This window comes from Choloepus didactylus, chromosome 7 (genome assembly GCF_015220235.1).
Source record: "Choloepus didactylus isolate mChoDid1 chromosome 7, mChoDid1.pri, whole genome shotgun sequence".
NCBI lineage: Eukaryota > Metazoa > Chordata > Mammalia > Pilosa > Megalonychidae > Choloepus > Choloepus didactylus.
Window position 1 is genome coordinate 127,005,607 of NC_051313.1, and position 21,176 is coordinate 127,026,782.

Below are 21,176 nucleotides of genomic sequence, written 5' to 3' on the forward strand. Positions count from 1 at the left end.
CTTAATCCTCCAGACTGATCAGGGAGACAGTTTTCTGCCCTCCCCTCCTTGCTTCTCTGTCCAGGGTTGAGTTTCTTCCATTGTCCTCAGATATTCCTCCACCTGCTCCCTCCCTTCTCTTCCTCCTCCCTCTGATTCAGGATGTGTGACCCCCAAGTAAATCCAGCCTGGCCGCACCTCCCTGCCAGCGGCCTTTCCCTCTTCAGGGAACCCCACTTCTCTACAGAGCAGCTTTGGGTCTAAGAGGTACTCAACCAGCCACCGCTGGCTTTGAAGACAGAGGAAGGCTCCCCAAGGAGGGAAGGTGGGAAGCCTATAAAAGCAGGGAACAGTCCTCACATACAGGCCCAGGGAAACAGAACCTCAGTCCTACAACCAAAGGAATCAAATTCTGCCAACAACCTAAATGAAAAAGGAAATGGGGCCTTCCCTCAAGGCCCCATAAATGGACAAAGGCCCACAGATTTTAGCCTAGTGGGACCTGCCTGACACCTCTGACCTACAAATGAGTGAAATACTGAATTTATGTTGTGATTTAAAGTTGCCAAATTTGTGGTAATCTGTCATGGCAGCAATAGAAAACCAATACAATAAAGATTTTGTGAAAATGATGCAATGAAATAAACTGGGGCATAAATTGTGAAAGGTCACCAGAGTCTAGCAAAAACTCAGTTGAAGAGTGAGGATTGTTAACAGATTTATTTAATCAATGTAACTTGACAGCCATGTACCACGTAGACAGAATACTGTGGTAAGTAATTACAATGATGATAATGAAGAGTGGTTTTCCTTCAGCATCCATCTGCAGCAAGGAACATCAGTTACATCAATCAGTGATCAGAGGCAGAAATACCCCTTTCCTGGTGAAGGCTGATCCTCTAGGATTCAGAGTGTGATAAAAATATCCCCAATGTTCATCTAGCTTCCTTCCTCCCAAATCCTTATTTCACATACAATCTTTTTGGGTGATTAGATAGGCTTTCTAGAGTCCTTGAAAGGAGGAAGAATTGGTTCTGGCTCCATGATCATGCATCGCATGCACAGGGTGGGCACGTCTGTGTCCTGCTATTAGCTAAAGGGTTGGCTTCTAGTCCTCTCGCCAGTCCTGAGAGATGTCGTTACTGTGAGTTCCTCTGTGGACCAAGCCACTCCACAGAGCCTTGCAATGGAGTGCTGAGCCCAGTGCTCTGATGAAGGGCCTGAAGGTGAGGAGTGGGGTGCAGCCACCTACAATGATCCCTACCCTGGGGCTGCCCTGGGAAGGACCCTCAGGGCCACACTGTTCTCTCCCCCATGCGGGCCATCCAGCTGCAAAGGAAGGGTGTGCAGTGGTCAGGGCAGAGGGGAACATCTAGCAGCCACTCGATTTACTTAACTTTGCCTACTCTGTTTCCACACATATAAAACCAGACTATCGGAAGGGTTCTCATGAAGATTAAATGAGTGAAATCCACTTAATTTACTTAGCACAGCACCCAGCTCATTTTAAATTCTGTCAACATGATTGTTGTTCCAATCCCAGCTCTACCGTTCACTGGGTGTGCTGCATTTGAAAAGTTCATTCACTTTACTGCACCCAAGTTTTCTTCATCTGTATAAAGAGGTAATAAAGTAGTACCAAAGTCAAACAATTGTTACAAGGAGTGATTGAATTAATATTAGCAAAGTCCAAACAGGATGCGGCACAGTAGGTGCTTTATTGTTGTGATTTGTCGCTGTTGAGGAGGAGGCCCTCAGCTCCAGACTGGACAGAGAGAAGCAAGGATGTTACTTGGGCCTGAGGCTCCTCATTGCCATCAGCTGAGCCTGGGGTCACCGGGCTCTCCAGGGAAAAGTCAGGCACTAGATCAGGAACAAGAGAACTCTGCCTCATTGCAGCACTGGGCAAATGGTCAGGGCAGTGGGTTCCAATGTGAAAATTGAGAAAAAAGGACACAGAGGTCCAGAGAAGGAAGTGTGCTCAAAGGTGTAGATATGAGATCCATCCATGGCACTGAAGAATGACACCTCACCCATCTCATAGTCCAGGAACACCCCCACTCTTCTAGGGGGCTCAGCAATCGTCAGTTTGGTCCGGGGGTCAGTGACAGCACGATATTCATGCCAGTCAGTCAGCCCCATAATCCAGAATCCATTACCTGGGGCCATCTTAATCCAACGTTTTCTCTCCACATCCTCCCTACACACTCCTACATGCTACTCCTTCCTGTCCCCATCTCTACCTCCCAGTAATGTCTCCCCGATGTAAAGTTTTTGCAGCCAAGTATGCAGTAATACCAAGTGAATCTCCTAGGGTTGTCTGGTAGGTCCTTCTGCACCTCTGCCCGCTGCAGGCTCCTCTTGTCCTTAGATATGAGAAGGATGGGGTTCGCTGTGTCTGGATCCAGAATTACATTGGCTGCAGAGGGTTTGAGAAGGGTCTGTGGGGTCAGCTTTTTCTCCCAGACCTCAGAGCCTCAGCATTCAAGGTCTGAGCCTAGCAGAGGAGGCGTGAGCCCAGAGCCTGGCGTCCCCAGCCTGCCCGGCATGTGACTCTCCCAGCAGTACCCAGGGTGAAAGCCCAGCAGTCTTGTGTTGAGTGGGAAAGGGGTGGAGGTGAAAAGAGGGTTAGGCCCTTCCTAACAGGAAATCCTGACTCTGGCTCTGGCAGCAACACAGCACCTTTCTCCTTTCACTTTCCTGTTTCTGTCCTCCAAATGATTCTTCCCATCTGTGCTTTACACTCACATAGATTTAAATTTCAATCTTAGCTCTACCACTCATGAGCTGACTGACTCTTCCTTTTCTGTACGGTCTCTTTTTCCATAGATCCAAGTTACGTAACAGCTACATATACCACTAGCCTTGGTTTTCTTATCTCAAAATGGGGATAAAACTACTATTTTATAGGATACAATATGATAACACATGTAATTCACTTACCCAGAGACAGGCACAGAGGAAGTGCTTGATGTTATAACAGCTGCCATGCCTTCCCTGAACTACCAATCAAGGCGAGGAGCTTTGTGTGCCCCTACATCCACTCTTCCCCTCTTTCCACCTTTCTCCACCCTCTTCCGGGCCCCAGGAATCAGTCCTTTATGGGCAGCATTACTGGGCTCCCTTGTCCTCTGGCTTCCTGCTGGGTTTGCCAATGGGAGGCACTGGCAGAAGTTTGAAAGGAGAAAGAAAAGTGAGGCATAGCATTTATTTTCCCAACTTCCTCCCTGGCAGTACCTAATAAAGGCGTGACACCTGTCATGCAGTTCTCTCCTTGAACTATGGCTTCCTCTGGGTTCCTAACTGCTCACTATACCTTCCCCTCCATGCTTTGGGGGTAACAGCTCCCCACTGTCATTAGCCCTGGAGCATGGCTCAGTCCTTTGTCCGATGCCCTTAACCCTGCTTCTGCCTTTGCATACAGTTCCTTCTTTAAAACCTTTTCAACCACGTATTTAAAACACGCCCTTTTTCCTGCTAGGTTCTTGTCCTCATTTAGTTACACCTCAAGTCCTGTGAATTAGGAATTATGATGATCACCTAAAACTGGGGACATTGAAGCCCAGAAACATTAAGTAACTCAAAGACACAAAGAGGTGGTAGGTGGCAGTGCTGATGTGATATGTTCTCCCCATTGCCTTCTCACCAACATCATTTCACATCCTTTTTCTTCTTGCACATTAGTGCTGTCTTCCTCTCCTTTCCCTAGGATCCACTCTTTATGCCTGTTTTCTTCTGCAAAGGTATATGGAGGCCCAGGACAGAAATTTTCCCTGATTTTCTGGGCATTCAGCAGGAGATCTTACGAGATCCAGACCTCAAGTCTCCCACACTAACTCTCGCAGTCATGGGCCTTTTCTCCCCAGGATCTCAAGACTTGGAATAGAAAAGGGAGTAAGGTCCCCCAGGATGTTATCTTAAGGAACACAGAAGAATTCACTCACCAGCTTGGAAGAGGGCCGTCTTCCATTCTGAAAGGGAGGGTGCACAGATAAAGAAAAGGTCATTATTTATTCTCCTCCCATCCCATTCTCCCCACTGCCTCCTTCTATATCTCCCTTCATAATTTCTTCCAATGTCTAACCTCCCTTCTGTAGAACACTGACATATCAGGCATGACAACCTCTCAGAAATGGTGGACTGTGTTTCTTTTGTCATGCCAGGACTGCAGTCAGCATGGCCAGGCTTTGCTAGGGTGTGTGCATGTATGCCAGGAGGGTGAGCAGCCAAAAATGCTCAGATGCTGTCTCCAGAAGGCCCTCTCAGAGTCTCCAGAAAAGTAGAGGTGCTCCCCGCCCCCCCCCCGGCCCCAAAAAATGAGCCTTTGTGCTAGATCTGATTATTCCCTCTGGGAATGCCAAAGGGTCGTCCCAGTGAAAAGGTTTAAAGGCTCAGGAAACTCAGTGAACATCAGGATGACTCACCATCATAAGCCGACTTCTTCTCTCCTACAATGGAAGAAAGGTAGAGATGTCACCTGAACCAGGCCATGTCCCAGTCATTTCCATTCTCTTCCCATTGCCATCCATCCAACCTTTCGTGATGACCACCCCATCCTCCTGAACTTTTCCCTCTATGGGTTCAGTTGTCTCCTCTCTCCTCTAAATATCAAGACTAGGAGTGACTACCCCATGCTAATATTATCCCAGGCACTGTGTAGGTGCTTTCCCAAATGTGACCGAACAGATCTATGTGTGCATGTATCTATACTCCATACCTGTGCGTAAGTGTTCTTGTATATAAGCATATTCATATGTATACTAGAATCCATCTTTCTCAATTTATAGTTTTTTCCTGACTATTTCTGAAAAGAATTTCAGCAACTTAATGAGGAAATTTCAGATACTGATTTTTAAAAGCAGTTACAATCAAGCTATAACAACTGAGTCACTTTACAAGAAAGACTTTTCTCTATCCGTCTCTGCTTTTCTCATCGCTTTTAATCTGTCATACGTTTTTTCTTCTCAGCAGCCTATGGAGATAAAGCAACTAGACAGGTTCCAGTCATAGGGAAGATACTTCATTTAAGGGGTTTTGTCTTCCACCTATTTATTTCAAGTGTACCCCTTGATATTCCTCAGCACCTTGGAGGGCTAAAGCATCTGTGGACGCCTTTTGGAGAGACTGGAAGCACCTTTTCTTCCTGAAGAAAAAAAAAAAAAGACTTCTCCTATCATTCCTCTAATCGTCCATCTTAATGTTCTTTTATTGTGTAAAGGGAACTGGGCCCTTTCTCAGCTCTGGATAAAGAGTAGGGGCTGGAAAGGGACTGGGAAGAGAGTCTGGGATTCGAAATAAAAAAAATGTCCAAGCCACTCACGAATCATGTACTGTATCTTTCTCCACTCTGCAAGGAAGAAACAGCTAAGAGTCATTAAAATGCTTAAAGCAGGGAAGCCAAGGAGCGTGGATCTCTGGGGAATCGGAAGTTACTGAGTTCGCCCTGGAGCTCCTCTGGAAAAGAAGAAAAAAATGTACTGTTGGGGGATGGGGGTGGTCAAAGGGTAAATAAACCTGAAATATGGGGAGTTAATGCTTACTTGGTGCAGAATTTCTATTTTGGTAATGGATGATGGTGATGGTAGCACAGCACTGTGAATGTGATTGACACCACTGAATTGTGTATTTGAATATGATAAAAAAGGGAAATTTTAGAGTTAAATAAAAAACCCATAAGACTAAATAACACAAACACTGAACCATACTGTAACTTATGGACTATAGTTAGTACAATTATAATAATTACAATAATATTCTTTCATCAGTGGTAACAAAGGCAGCACACTAATGCAAAGTGTTCATATGGAGACTGTATTTTCTGCATGAGTTTTCAGTAAACCCAAACTTCTCTAATAAGAAAAAAATTAACAACAAAAAGAAAGCCTACATCATAGAGGCATTAAGCAGGTTTTTAAAACAATGACCCAGTGCTTGGGGAAGTGGCCAGGAGCGCGCGTCGGGGGTGGGGTCTTGGGGCTCAGGTCTGTGAGCCAGGAGCTTGGATCCCCTCGTGGTCTCGATCCCAGAGTCATCCCCTGGGTCGGGTACCTCTTGTCTTTCGTTTCTTCTCTTTTGCTGCCCTTTCCCTTCGTTTGTCCTCTAGTGCTCCCTCTTTCTCCCGGGATATAGTTTGTTTTTCCTGCTGCTGTCGCCACAGGATGCAACCGGCTCCTGCGAGAAGCAGCAGCAAAGCCGGCAGGGTCCCTGCGAAGGCCGCGATCCAGGGCCGGGCGTTCACCATGAGGGAATCTGCAACAGGGGGTCACGGGCCGTGGGGTGAGCCGGCCGGCCTCGCCCCCTCCACCTCCCAGGCCTGCAGCTTCCCCCTCTTCCCCTCCAGCTTTTGTTCTCAAACCCATGGTGGGGATCATGGCGTTTATCTCATGGTGAAAGGATTTTCTTTTTCCTAAAGAGTCAAGGGGCTTTGGATAAGACTGGAAAACTGGTTCCTACTACTATTTATCTTGAGATGTCTGCCTCTCAAGTGGAATGTGAGGTACTCAAGCATCAGAACCATATATTTTTTCTAGTTTAATTTGTCTATACTTAACACATTTACATGGCTCAAATTTCAAAAACTACAAAAAGTCTATCCAAGTCTCCCATTATGCAGCCCTCCCTCCTCCACATTTATTGTTGTCTTATTGGTCAGCTTAGTGAACTCTGGAGCCCGAGAGTTGAAATTGTGGCTTCTCTACTGATAGGCAGCGTAACCCCAGCAGCTCCTCAGTGCCCTCATCTGTAAAATGGAAGTAATAATAGTGCCTTCCTCGTGAGGATAGAAGGTTTTATTTATTGTTTATAAAGCGCCTGGCAGTGCCTACTATGCAAGGGTTTGTTAAATTTAAAAAATTATAAATACAAATATAAAGACTCATTTTTCTGGTCATTTGCACCAAAGATAGCCACCTATACCCAGTGCTCTGAATCTTTGTTTTTCTGTTCACACTATATATTGGAGACCTTTCTGTATTAGAGAGAGTGTGATGGTGTTTGCATCTGTAGTACTCCATTGCATGGAGGACTCTCATTGAGGGCCATTCCTGTAGTTTCAAACTTTTTGCTATTATACTCACTAGTATATTGAAGAGCCATTTACACAGGTCGTTTCACACAAATGAAGTATCTGTCAGATAAACTCCCAGAAGTGGGATTTTGCATGAATAAATATGTAGTTTTGATAGATAATCACTATATTGCCCTCAATAGAGGTTGTACCAATTTATGCCAGAAATACACCAAATTATGTCAAATGTCAAAGAGGGCATGTTTCCCCACATTCTCTGCCATGAGAACATTATCAATGACTTCTCCCTTTTAATTTTTTTTATGCCCATCTCACAGTAGAAAATGTTTTAATACATGTTTCTCTAATGACTGAGATCCCTGTTCTGTGAATTAATAATTCATGTTCTTTGTTCATTTTTCTACAGGCTTGTTCTAAGAGATCTTTATATTTTAAGGAGATTAGCTATTTCTTTGTGATATGAGTTGTAATTATTTTTGCTCATTTTGTCGTTTGACTTGTTTAAAGATCTTATCTTAACCAATTCAGCCCAGTTCCCATTGCCTGCTACAGTTTCTGGAACACAGAAAATACCCAGTAAATGTTTGTGGCACAAACAATTTTATGGAGGAGAGAAGCATCCCTGGAGCAAGGAAAAGGCTCCAGGTCCCTGGTATTCACTGCAAAGGCCCAAATAGGGAGCAGAGAATCACAGGTCCTTCTTTCCACAGCCACAGCTCCGCAGAGCATGCTCAAGGCTAAGCAAGGTACTAACCTGCTATGGAAACCTTTGCTGTCTTTTCCTGGCTGAGGAGGGGATTTCTGACAATACAGGATACCCCCTCCGCATTGCCACCTCTCACAATCACAGTTGCAGCCACTGCATACAGGCCTGCTCCATCTGCAACCAGAGGTGATGCCAGAGCCGGGATGTTCTCTCCCTTGGCGTCTTTCCACTGTATTTGGGGCTGGGGGTACCAGCCGGTGGACACACACTCCAGCTGGATCCCACCATCCTCATAACCCTTCATTTCAATGTGAAGATCAGAACCTAGTGCTGTGGAAGGAAAAAACATCCTGAATTTTTGGAAGCCTTCTGCATCAGTCAGGGTCTCAACAAAAATCAGATAGGCACTCACATTAGATAATTCAAAAGGGATTCAATTAAGGAACTGTTCACACAAGTGTGGTTGTGCTGAGGGGAAAATGGCATGGGATAGTGAAGTACCACAAGGCCAGTAATAGCAGAGTGGCTACCACCCACCCAAAAACCCAAAGGGAGGAGGACAGGATGCTGTTCTGATATGTTGAAAGAAGAGATTTATGTAGCGAGGACCCCTTGTGAGGAGCTGTGATTGCTGGTCAGGGAATCCTGCCAGCTTGAGGCAACACTATAGGGAGGGAGCCCAGTGAACAAATATTCAGACTTCTGTGTCCTTTCTCCCTCCCTCCATCTTCTGCTGTGGCTCCCAATTGACCAAATCCAACCAGAAGCCACAGGGCAAGAGAAAAGAGAAAATCAGCCCATGACATCTGGAAGCTGGCCTGGTGCTCACAGCTAGGTCTTGGTATTCTCCTGTTGAACATAAACAGTTTCACTCACTATCAGCTTCAGACAGGGCATTTTGTGACTCTTACGGACTAAGACCAGAACAAAACCAATCCACAATCATGTCTGAACATGAAGAGAAACATGACCCAACCACTAAAATTGCCAAGCATTTTCCTATCCCGGCCAAGTGACTTGGGCTTCGCTACCAATTACAGTGTCAGCCTCATCTAGGTTTTCTTCCTCCTAGATAAGTTTTATAACCTCTTTCTTCCTGACAAAATCCAATCAAGAACAGAGCCCTGCCACTGTACACCCTCCCCCCAAATCCCCTAACACAGCCCTAATTCTATATGAAGTCTTCTGGAACACTCTCTTACTGAGACACACCCATGGTTCCCCATGGAGCACATCCTCCATCTGCAATTTGTTCAACTACAGGGACCTTTGGCTGGAGAACACTGACAGCATTGGTGCAGATCCTCTCAGGTGGGCACCCAGGGTCCACAGCACCTGGGACACCACTGAACCAAAACTGCTGTGCGCCAGTCCCTGAGGAGATGTTTCTTGTCTTCCCCATCCCTGTCTTTCTACTTCCCTGCTTAGACCCCTGGAGGCCAAAGTGAAGGAGTTCTATACTTGAACTAGGGTACAGAAGGACACCAGAAAACCTGCATCTTTTTCTTAAGGCCATCAAAGAAGGAAAGCTGGGAGGCAATGGTGGCCGTTCCTAATGGCAGGCACGAGTGCTGGGAGGTGGGTTTGGAGCATGAACTCTGCATCTGCCCCCAGGACCCACAGAGGAAAATATCAGAGCAATACCCAGAGGCTCACCTGCAACCTTCAGCTCCACGAGAGCTTCTTCATAGAAGTTGTCATCTTGGAAATAACACAGGTAGTTTCCACTGTCAGAGGCTCTGATGTTGTAAATCTGGAGAGCAGCCTTCCCTTCAGTGATACCATCTCTTAAAATTGAAGTTCTTCTGTGATACTCCGTCATCTGTTTGGCTTCCAGTTCTTTTCCACCTCCATATACGTCTACTACCTGCCCCAAACTGGACCTTATCCACCCCAGCTCCATGGTCTCTGCACTTTTCTTCAGGTACAGATGACAGGGCAGCTCAGCGTCTTCACCGACCATGGCCACAATGGGCCCAGGGGGTCCAATCACAGCAAACTGAGCTGTTCAGCAAAAGGAAGAAGCTCCATTAGAAGGAGCTGGAGTTGGGACCATGAGGGGAAGGGTGTCTCTCAGGCAGGAAGGACCAGAGGGGAACACTAACAGATGCTCAACTGATCTCTCAAAGGCACACACCCCTTCAGTTTGGGAAGGGACTTTCAGGTATGAGAAGGAGTCAAAGGTTCAAACTAGACACTGATAGGTAAGGATCTGTTTCAGACACATAAAAGCGTTACCGTCTCCTACCCGAGCAAGGGATATGTAGCCAGTCCAAAACAAGGGAGACAAGGAGGGTGAGCCGGGTCAAGGCTGGGGAAATTGCCATTTCAGCTGAGCTGCATATATAGAGATGCCAGAAGTAGTCAGATAGGAACTACCATCTGGAAAAAGATGGAGAATTTCACATCAAAACCTCCACTTATCCGAGCTGACTCAAAGTAGAACACAGCATCAACAACAAGGTGACCCAAGAAGATTCTCCTCTGCCAAAAATATCCACCTGACAGCCTCTTAAGGTCAAATATGGAAAATCACCTGTAAAACTATGTCTATGTTAAATGGACCCATGTTAACCCATTAGCAAATCCTTGGCTCTTATATCCATATTTATTCAGAATCCATCTACTTCCCCACAATCTCCCTGCTACCACCTGGTGCAAGCCTCCATCGTCACACTATTTGATTAATGCACGACCCTCCTCCTCCACTGCCCACCCCCACTTCCACTTTTGCCTCCTACAGTCTCTGCTCAACACAGCAGCCAGAGCCATCCTTGGAGTCAAACCCTGTCATTTCTCTGCTCTGAACCCTCCAAGGGCTCCCTTTTCACCCAGAGTAGAAGCCAAATTCCTTACAGTGGCCTACTAGGCCCTTTCAGTACCTGCACCTCTTGCTGCAGCTCCACTCCCTCTGCTCCAGCCACGCTGGCCTCTCTGGTATTGAACAGGCCAGGCTCACACCATTCAGCCTCAGGGTCTCAGCATTGACTGTCCTTTCTGCCTGGAGCCCTCTTCCCCCTGATAGCCACATGGCTCACTCCCTTATCTCCTTCCAGCCCTGGCTCAAAAGCCAGCTCCTCCTTGAGGTCTACTCTGACCACAATCATCACAAACTGTCCCCACCCTCCTAAGCCTGCTCGATTTCTTCCATTCAATTATCAACATCAACATAATATGTCATTCACTTACTTGTAATGTGTTTTCTGTCACCACCTGCTAGAATGTAAGCTCCACAAAGCAAGGATATTGTTTACTGTTGTGTCCTAAGCCCCTGCAACAGTGTGTGGATTATATGGAAAAAATAAATAACTTGTTGAATGAGTAAATGAAAGTGAGGGTAATGAGTGAATGAATGAGAGGGTAACGTTATTAACACATCAGCACTCAGTATTTTAGTTCAGTTTGGGTGACCAGATTACCTGGTTGTATTCCAACAGAAATGGGAGGTGAAAGGTTTGTGAAGATAAACCCCTACCACCATTGTTGCTGACAGAGCGGCGCAGGAATGAGACACAGACACAAAGTTAAGAATTAAGGGAGCAGGGGGCCCACTGCATCTCGTGCTAAGTGGACCATAATGCACCTTTGCTCCAGTTATTTATTTCAGAAGATCAGGGAGTATATGTTAAATGTCCTCAGGCTTGGGAGAGCCCACCAGATACCTATGTTTACATCCTGTTGCATATCAGAAGGAACAATTTAGGTTTAGGACAATGGTAAACATTGCCGTCATAGTCACAAGACACATATCTTTACAGGGCGGGGCCCGCATGGCATTCCATGCAGGCCTGAGGCTTAGTGTTCTAAGCCACCACCCTAGATATGCCTCAGGCAACATGGAAGACTCAGTTTCCCACATGTCGCCCTTTTTATTTTAGCCTCTGGCCAGGTCTCTGTCTGCCACTTGTGCTCTGATCTGAGCTGGGCGTGGGAAACAAAGTAGCCACAGGGGCAGGAGACCTCCCTTAAAAGGGGTGAGGGTTCAGACTCTTGCAAAGCTCAGGGGGTGAGGTTCTGTGCCCCACCTCTGTTGGCCCCCAAGTTTTCTCCTGATGGCCCCTCTGCGACTATGCCTGTCTTAGGTTGTTCCTTCCCTGAGGAATCTTACCCGTCTCTGGCTAACCAGCCATCCTCCGGGGCCATACAGGGTGATGTAAGAGAGGGGCGACACTCCCCAAGAGGGTTACTTTTTCCTCCTTGACAGCCTATGCCCCGTGGCCTCCATGCCCAACAATGGTTTGGACCCAGGCAGCCAAAATAAGAAGGAAGGAAAACTGAACAAACTGTTTTCTTTTGCATTGCCAATGTTTATATCTTGTTGCAGCAATGGGGGATTAGGAATATAAGCCCAATAGGTATAATTTCCAGAATGAGCACATGCTGGAGATATACTCACAGCAATAGCAATAAGAGCCAACATTGCTGCAGTCAGGTTAGCACCTGTTACTGGCAGCATGGCTTGCTGGACTTTTTTTTCTGCATCCTGACACAGCTTTTTTATCTGACCCCAAGTTGGATGTTGGGCTTCCCTAGTTTGGGTTGTTGGCCTGATCACTGTTGTCTTCAGCGTCAGACCCTAGAACTGCATCACTGGTGGCTCAATGTCCCATAGGAATTTTCTTTTCTTTGCTGGGTTCATGGTACGGCTTCAGTCGTCCAAAGTGGTACTCATCTGTCACCTGGGGAAACACAAGCATAACCTCTTCCCCATGTTAATAAAGTACCCATTGTCCATTCATTAGTTAGTATGTCCTTCCACCATATAGGAGGTGCTTTCTGGAAATAATGTTTCAGTGTTGTCTTTTCAGCTGGAAAATGTCGTTCTGCGGCAGTGCCACCCAGTTTTCCATAAAAATTTAGAAAATTTAAAGTAAATAAAGCTTTTGATAATTGTTCATGGGGAGTTCCATCATCTCCCCCTTTTTGTTTTGTTAACATAGTTTTTAAAGTATGATGGGCACGCTCAACAATAGCTTGTCCTCGGGGATTATAAGGAATACCAGTGGTATGATGAATGCCCCAAGTTGTAGTAAAAGTAGCAAATTTTGCAGATGTATAGGCTGGGCCATTATCAGTTTTTAAAGCATGGGGCAAGCCCATAGAGGCAAAACAGGCAAAAAGGTGAGTACAAACATGTCAAAATGTTTCACCGGTTTGTGCTGTGGCCCAAAGAAAGCCAGAGTACGTGTCAATGCTGAAATGAACAGCGACTAAGTGGCCAAAGGAACGGATATGAGTAACATCCATTTGCCATAAATCATTGGGGGCTAGACCACGAGGGTTCATTTTGCAAAAGCAAACCTGTGGGGGATTTGGGAGTGGAAAAGATAAGTAGAGATAAAGGTTGTGTAGGATCAACACGGGATATCTGAGCTTGTTGAACTTTAGCTTCCACTAATTGTAATTCCTTCTCTGCAGCTGAAGTTAAAGATCTAGGGCTGTTTAATTTTGAATCCCCACAAAGGAGAGAAAATAGGTTGGAGAGCTCATAGTTAGCTATACCTACTTTGGGGCAAAGCCAATTAATATCCCCTAGTAGTTTTTGTAAATCATTTAAGGTGGTAACAGCATCCCTGCGGAGTTGTACTTTTTGGGGTTGAATTGTAAGTCTATTGATACTAGAACCCAAATACTGTATAGGCAAAGTGTGCTGCACTTTGTCAGTAGCAATATGCAATCCTACATCCTATAAAGCTTTTTGAACACTATAGAACAAAGCTTCTACTTCAGTCTCCTGAGGTGCAGAGCACAAAATATCATCCATATAATGGATTATATAAGCTTTAGGAAAATTTAAATAGACAGGCTGTAAGGCACAGTCGACATAATATTGACATATTGTAGGACTATTTAGCATACCTTGCGGTCAAACCTTCCACTGATATCGTTTAGAAGGGGTTTTATTGTTAAGGGACAAAATAGTAAAAGCAAATTTTTCCTTATCTTGATCAGCTAAAGGGATGGAAAAAAACAGTCTTTAATATCAATGACCACTAAAGCCCAGTTTTCAGGAATCATGCTAGGATTGGGGAGCCCAGGTTGTAAAGGTCCCATGGGCTGAATGACAGCATTAACACCTCTTAGGTCAGTTAACATTCTCCATTTTCCTGATTTTTTCTTTATTGGGAACACAGGAGAATTCCGAGGACTAAAAGACTCTTCAATATGCTGCAAGGACAATTGTTCTTGAACCAATTCATGTAAAGCCTCTAATTTTTCTTTTGTAAGCGGCCACTGCTCTACCCATACCGGTTTTGTTGTAGTCCATACTAATGGGACAGGTTGGGGAGGCGAATGAACAGCGGCCGCCACTAAAAAGGTTTATATCCTAAACCAAATTGATCACATTTTGGTGAGACTTGTGTGGGTGAAGGGGTACCTTGCAAACGTACGCCAAGCCCATGGCTAGGGGCATACCCCATATTTACCATCACGTTGTGGCTTTGAATACTGTACACTCCACTAGGAGGAGGGATATGTACAGTAGCACCCCATTGTTCAAGTAGGTCTCTGCCCCAAAGATTAAGAGGCAGAGCAGCCACATAAGGTTGTAAAGTGGCCTTCTGTCCCTCAGGGCCAAGGCAAGGCAAAATATGGACACTTTGCATAAGTCCCTGAGGGGAGCCTAGGCCCACAACAGTAATTTGTGCCTCTTGCAAAGGCCAATGTCAGGGCCAATGTTGTTGACTAATAATAGAGACATCTGCACCTGTATGTATAAGCCCAGTAAAGCTATGCCCATGAATTGTAAGAGTACGCATAGGGCGTGGCTCCTGCAGAGCCTCTGTGAGAAAAATTCCTGCCTTGCCTGTGCTACCAAAACTTTCATTTTCCCGATTTTTAGAGGAGGAACCAACAGGTGCATAAAATAATAATAAGAGTTGAGCAATTCTTTCACCTTTATGGGCAGTCCATGGAGTAGAAGAAGACATGACCACCTGAATTTCCCCAGTATAGTTAGAGTCAATGACTCTAGTGTGTACACGAACACCCTTAAGATTGAGAGAACGGTGTCCAAGCAAAAGACCCACCGTCCCTTTAGGTAAGGGGCCGTAGTAGCCGGTGGGGACATTAACAGGATTATTGGGGAGAAGACATACCTCAGCATTGGCAGCGAGGTCTACTGCTGCGCTCCCTGCTGTAGCTGGGGAAAGCTCCAGGATGGAGGGCTTGGAGTTGGTGGAGACACAGCCTGCAGATTTTGATGTTGGATTGGGAATGCTCCCTTTCTGCGAGGGGCTGGGAGCCCGCCCCGATTGCCGTTTCCCGAAAGGGAGGTGCCGTCCTTGTGAAAAGCAGATCAGCACTGGTTAGCCCAGTGTCGACCTTTTTGGCATTTTGGGCACATACCAGGCTGCTTTTGTGGAGATTTATTTTTAAAGTGACCGCATTCTTTTCTGGTATGACCCACTTTTTCACAGGAAAAGCATTTTCCTGGGAAACGAAAGCCGACTCTCAAATTAGCCATGGCTTGAGCCATCATTTCTGCTTTATAACGTTCAGTCCCAATATCTTGGCATAAACGAATATAGCCAGTAAGATCAGCTTTACCTTTAAATGGGGCAATGGCTCATTGACAATCTTTATTAGCATTTTCATATGCTAGCAGCTGCAAAATAGTATTGGCAGAGCCTCTGAACTAGTAATCTGCTGGTGTATTGCTTCTTGGAGCCGGGCAATGAAATTTGGATATGATTCTTTCGGCCCTTGTAAAACCTTTTGAAAGGATTGTGCAGCTTTACCCTTAGCTTCAATTTTGTTCCAAGCTTGCAAACAACAACGGCGAATCTGCTCGATTGCCTGATCATTATAAACAGACTGATTTTCAACAGTGGAATAAGCTCCTTGGCCCAGTAGTTGATCTAGATTTATATTTACTTTCTGTTGCCGAGTAGGTGCAGCCTGTCGTTCTGCATGCTCAGTCCACCAAGTCCTAAATTATAGATATTCTCCTGGGCTAAGGATTGTATGGGCTAATGTGGTCCAATCTATGGGAATTAGACGAGAACCTTCAGCTAAACTTTGCAATATTCCAACTGAAAAAGGGGAAAGAACCCCATACGTTTGTACAGCTTTTTTCAATTCTTTAAGAACTGCAAATGGGACATGCTCATGGAAGTAAGTATAAACTCCATCAGGATAATTAGCGTCTCGGCCAGGAGGCACTTCTTCACGAACCGCAACAGGGAAGGCAACAGGACAACATATGGCCTCTAAATCTCCTTGCCGCCTGGCTTCTGCCAGACCCTGCTGTACGCCAGAGAGGCGGGCAGGTTTAACTACCGGGGTACAGCTATGTGCAGGAAGAGGCAGCGGAGGAGGCGGCGGCCATTCCTCCCAGCAAGGCGCAGAAGGAGGTTTGGGGCATTGACAAGAATAAAAAACTTTAGCAGATTTTTCTGGATCTTTTTTACCCTTATTATCATCAGAAAGAGGATTGGGACCAGTATTGTCATCAGACTCATATTCTTCTTCGTCATCATCAGTTTTTAAATGCTCAAGAAAAGACTTAATTAAAGACCACGTAGACCAAATAGTAATAGGCAAATTAACTCCTTGCATATGTTTTTGTTTCAATTCCTTACCTACCCGCTCCCAGTCCTGCAGTTCAAGGGAGCCAAGGGTAGGGAACCAAGAGCAGTATTTTTCAATAACCTGCAGCAATTCTAAGATTTGTGACTCCCCCACCTTGACACCGCTGGCTCGCAGCAGCTGCCGTAATAGGGAAATATAGGGAACGTATTTATTGTGTCCTTCAACATTACCCATTACCCTGCTTATAATGCTCGGGGTCGTTCTACAAGGAACGCATACAAAAGACGGCCGTTACCTCCACCCGAGTTCCAGCGCTGCTGTACCTCAGTCGTTCAAGCGATTCTTCTGTCAGGAACCAGGTCCGGTTCTTCGAGCCCCACGTTGGGCGCCACTTGTTGCTGACAGGGCGGCGCAGGAATGAGACACAGACACAAAGTTAAGAATTAAGGGAGCAGGGGGCCCACTGCATCTTGTGCTAAGTGGGCAATAATGCACCTTTGCTCCAGTTATTTATTTCAGAAGATCAGGGAGTATATGCTAAATGTCCTCAGGCTCAGGAGAGCCCACCAGATACCTGTGTTTACATCCTGTTGCATATCAGAAGGAACAATCTAGGTTTAGTCACAAGACACATATCTTTACAGGGCAGGGCCCACACGGGGTTCCATGCAGGCCTGAGGCTTAGGGTTCTAAGCCACCACCCTAGATATGCCTCAGGCAACATGGAAGACTCAGTTTCCCACACTCCATAACGACATTTTTTGGCCTGGCTGAGAAAGCAGAGCCCAGCACCTGCGTTCACTTATAGATAATGGTGCTATAAGCCATAAGCTGTGTGACCTCAGTCATATGACAAGACCTGTTTGAAATTTAGTCACCCCAAAATCAATGAGAATTACAAATTTTATTTGTCCATAATTTGCCCAGCAATTCCATTTCCAGATAGCTCCTCCAGCAAAGTGCTAACATAGGTGAGAGACAGATGTGTGTGAGGATGACCCTGCAGCATCACTTGTCAAGGTAAAAACTGGTAACCCACCTAACTGGCCACCCAGAGGGGACTGGTTAGATTAACAACTCATTTATATGATGGAATTCAACAGAGCAGTTAAAAAGAGTGATTTATATTTATCAAACTGGAAAATCAAGACATATTATGTGAACAAAAAGCACACTGCAGAGCAGTGCTACTGATTTTGTAAAAAACAGAAACAATGCTATACATTTGTACATACCTACATATGTATGTAAAGGCCTTAATATGTCTGAAAAGATAAATGCTGAACTGAGGGTGGGGGTGGAGTGAAAGGACACTCTTGCCCTTTGATCTCCGTATTTTTTGAAATTCTCTGAATGTTTGAAATTCTAAAAGTTTTCCATGTGTCACTTAAAAATTAAAAATTGTTATGGGTAATTATAATGTCTGGAACATACTTGTTGCTCAATAAATGCAAACTCCCTTACACTGCACACCCCAAAACACACCAGCATGAGGCGTGAGTCACAGCACCTGCTGCTGCGGCCCCTGGGTCTGGGAACTGCCTTCGAGAGCAAGATGAGCACAAGGGATGGGGTGGGGAGCGGGAGATAAGGGGGCAGAGGTCTGTACCACTGGTTCTCTCAGAGGTTGACTCTCTTGGAACCCCTGCCTGATACCTAGACGTACTCTCAGACAAAATACTGCCTTTCATCCCAGCTGATGCTCGAAACTGCTCTTTATGCTGCAAGAGAGGAGGCCGTATTATTATTATTGCTGTAGTTGTGGTCCCACAAGCTAACAAGAACAATTTCTCTGCTGTCCTAGAGTAAGGAATGCATTTTCACTTATTTTTAAGAATACTTATTGTTTTTTTCTTCTAGATTATAGCCAATTTTGAAAATGAGGAAAAATATAAAAGAATAAAATGTAAATAACCTGTAATGGTAATCATATATTTTGCTACTGAGAATGTAAACATTTCTGGAAGCACTTTTGGCTATATGTGTGTGTGCGTGTGTGTGCAACACAATTACCTTAAAAATGTTTTATACTTTGACTCAGAAATTCCACTTGTAGGAACTTGGGACAAAAAAAAACAGGAATTAACACAAAGGTTACAGTGAAGGCTGCTCATCACCATCTTAGAACCTTCAATAGGAAAATTTAGCCACCACTTAAATATCCAAAATAAAGGAATGGTTAAATAAATAATGGTATGTCATACAATGTCATTAGTTTGCAGCTAGTGGAAAGCATGTTGAGGGTTTCTGGGGAATGGAAAATGGAAAGGAAAAGAGATATTCCTCTAAAAAGATACCCACTGTGTGAATCCCATTTTGTTAGAATTATAAATAATAACTTCATTAAGAACACTATAGCAACCCATGGCCTGAGAAAAACAGGCCTGTAGATCTTTGATGCACAGCAGTCTGCATGTTTAAATGTTTAAATGTTTAACCTATTGTCTTTCTAAGCCAGTAAAGAGAAAAAGGGTAAATTGACCTTAAAATGTAACTTTATGCAAGCAGGCAGGAAGTGAGAGGCTCTTAGGTCTCACAAAAAGAGCAAAATGTAATTGTTCAAGTGTTATTCTAGTCCTTACTGTACCACCACCCAGGTCAAAGTAACCTGTTCCTGCCTCTATGCTCCCCCCACTCTAAGGAAGGCCTTTGTCTTAAACCCTTACAAAAGGCTTTCCGCCTGGTTTGCATCGCTAGGTCGACTTCCCTTCCGACATGATGCCTGCCCGGCCTGAGAGAGCCGTCATGATCTCTCCACGACTTCTCACCCTGTAAGTAAGCCCTGAATAAAAGTTCATGTATCGGAAAATGCTTGTTGCCTTCTTTGGCCTCTGGACTGGCATGGCCCTCTTGGGCTTTGACAAACACGATTCCTAAAGGCTGCATGGAAATCTCTTCTTGGATGGAACCATGCATTGGTTAGCCATTCCCCATGTCCTATAGGTAGGTTCCTTCTGATTTTTCTATATAAAAACAGCTCTAAACTGAACATCTTAACATATAAAGCCTTAGGGCAATTTCTGTTTCTAATTTCTTTGAATACAATTCCAGAAATGAACAGGAGATTTTTAGTTTAAGAGTCCTTTGCTCCTTTCTGACCACAAAATGTTAATTAAGAACCTGTAGTTAGCGAGTTTCCTCCTTCAGTCCCTCTCCCTTACAACAGAGACCTCCGCGGGTCCTTATCCTCTGCACACACACGCTGGCAGACGCCACCACACCCACCCTAGAGGCGCCACTCCCCTTATCTGTGGCTCTTCGTCCCTCCCCGAGCAGCCCCCTCGGCTTCTCTGCCGCCCCCCTTCCAGGCATGTAGCTCCGGTTTTTTATGTATTTCCCCTCACTTAACTCTTGGCCCGCCCGTAGGAAAATCACAGCCTACAGAATCTTTTTCGTTGTGGCGTTAAAGGTTCCCTGACCCGGAGTGATTGGTAAGAAAGCATAGGGATTGTTCACTGCGAAACACTCACAGAGTTTCTTTTCGGAAGAATTAGTTTTTCGATTGGCTTAGAGGCGGTGACTCGTCAGTTGCTAGCCAGAAATTACTGGGGAGGTTAGAAGGGAAAGCGAAACCGCCTTGAACCATAAGGAAAGAAGAAAAATTCCTGCCCTAACTCCCACGATATTGGCAATTCCTGTGCTTACATATTTTGGTCATTTATGTGTAACTATGTGTATAATCAGTATTGTATTATAATCACCTGTTTTATGCCTTTTATATGCTAATTAAGAAAAGCAGAACTCTAGAAAAATAATTTTAATGAAAGAGGAAGAAAGAAATATGTATTAATAAAACTTCATTGTTTTTAGTATATGAGATCTCTGTTTTTTTATGCACAATTTTTCTATAAACCTACAACTTCTCTAATAAAAAAACAGAAACAAAAGCGTCAGTTTGCGAAATATGTGCTTGCATGTAGATGGGTACACAGAGATCTTTTGCCACAGGCCAAACGAAAAGTATGAATGGAAAGAAAAGCAGAGCCACTCCACGTTTTTAGGCAACCCTGAAATTCAGGTCTCAGATTCATTACCAAATAATATGGTCTTTTGGTTTTTAGAAACAATTCTGTCAGTGACTGCTTGGCATGTTATACATTTTTCAGAAAATTCTTATTTTGTGGTTGCTGAGCAGCTTTTCACTCTCAGCTCTTTGTTTCAACTATATTGTATTTTTCTGTGTATTCATATCTTACCTGGCCAGCAGATTATGTCCTTTCTGAGGTTATACTCTGGATAGGCTCTGAATGATGTGTTTGTCAGGGGTCCTTGGGACAAAGTGGTCCTACCTGTGGCCCAGGACCTCCCAAGACACTTTATTTGGGTCATAAGACAGACCTCTAAAGTGATTAAATCTCCTAGGACTTAGATGTAATGTTGCCTGATGCAATTTGATTATCTCACAAGAGTTTGAATTCACGCTCTGTGGTGGAGATGCCTGGGTAGTTGCACAGCCATCGCCCCCTCCTTCTTCTTAGGTATAAAATCCAATTTTGTTAGGTGCTGCAAAGTATCCATCACCCTTGTAGATAAGGGAGGCCAAGGGACAAAAATTTGAGCTAAAGGTTTGCAGGTGGAAGTTGTTGGGTAGTGCTTCTCAGGGAGATGCTTAAAAGAGGAAGCTGAAACAGCTGGGAAACCCTTACACTCTTCCTCCTTCTCCTTGCCTAGGACATGGACTTTGGACCTCGCCATTTTGTGGCCATGAGGCTGGAAAGCACATGCTAAGAGGACAGAGAGTGAGGACAGGAGGCCGGGGCCTGAAGGACATCTCTGAGCTGCCGTGCCAGCCCTGGACTGCCCCTTTCTGGATTCATTTTGTGTGAGAGGAAAATAAACCCTTATTTTGTTGAAGGCAGTAGTACTTCTGGTCTCTGTAATTGGCAGCAAAACACAATTCTTTTAACCCTCAACAGTTTATTATGAAAC

The 21,176-nt window shown here is 44.9% G+C and overlaps 1 protein-coding gene and 2 long non-coding RNA genes across 3 annotated transcripts; 1 reads left to right on the forward strand and 2 right to left on the reverse strand.

Annotated features, from left to right (window-relative positions):
• Nucleotides 1-680: 680 nt before the first annotated feature.
• Nucleotides 681-11,192, reverse strand: LOC119539067 (butyrophilin subfamily 3 member A3-like). Its single transcript, XM_037842206.1, is given in 11 exon segments — nt 681-1,872; nt 1,875-2,216; nt 2,219-2,398; nt 3,924-3,950; nt 4,404-4,427; nt 5,300-5,326; nt 6,028-6,228; nt 7,761-8,042; nt 9,369-9,716; nt 9,961-10,094; nt 10,595-11,192. Coding segments are annotated over 10 exon segments (1,686 nt in total). The 5' UTR covers nt 10,040-10,094; nt 10,595-11,192; the 3' UTR covers nt 681-1,696.
• An 876-nt stretch (nt 11,193-12,068) lies between these two features.
• On the reverse strand, nt 12,069-16,595 carry LOC119539115. The gene is made up of 3 exons (XR_005217791.1): nt 16,543-16,595; nt 14,813-14,997; nt 12,069-12,391 (listed from the first exon to the last, which is right to left on the reverse strand). It is a non-coding gene; the product is annotated as an uncharacterized LOC119539115 (long non-coding RNA).
• A 2,288-nt stretch (nt 16,596-18,883) lies between these two features.
• On the forward strand, nt 18,884-21,101 carry LOC119539114. Its single transcript, XR_005217790.1, has 2 exons — nt 18,884-19,018; nt 20,919-21,101. It is a non-coding gene; the product is annotated as an uncharacterized LOC119539114 (long non-coding RNA).
• The last annotated feature ends 75 nt before the right edge of the window (nt 21,102-21,176 follow it).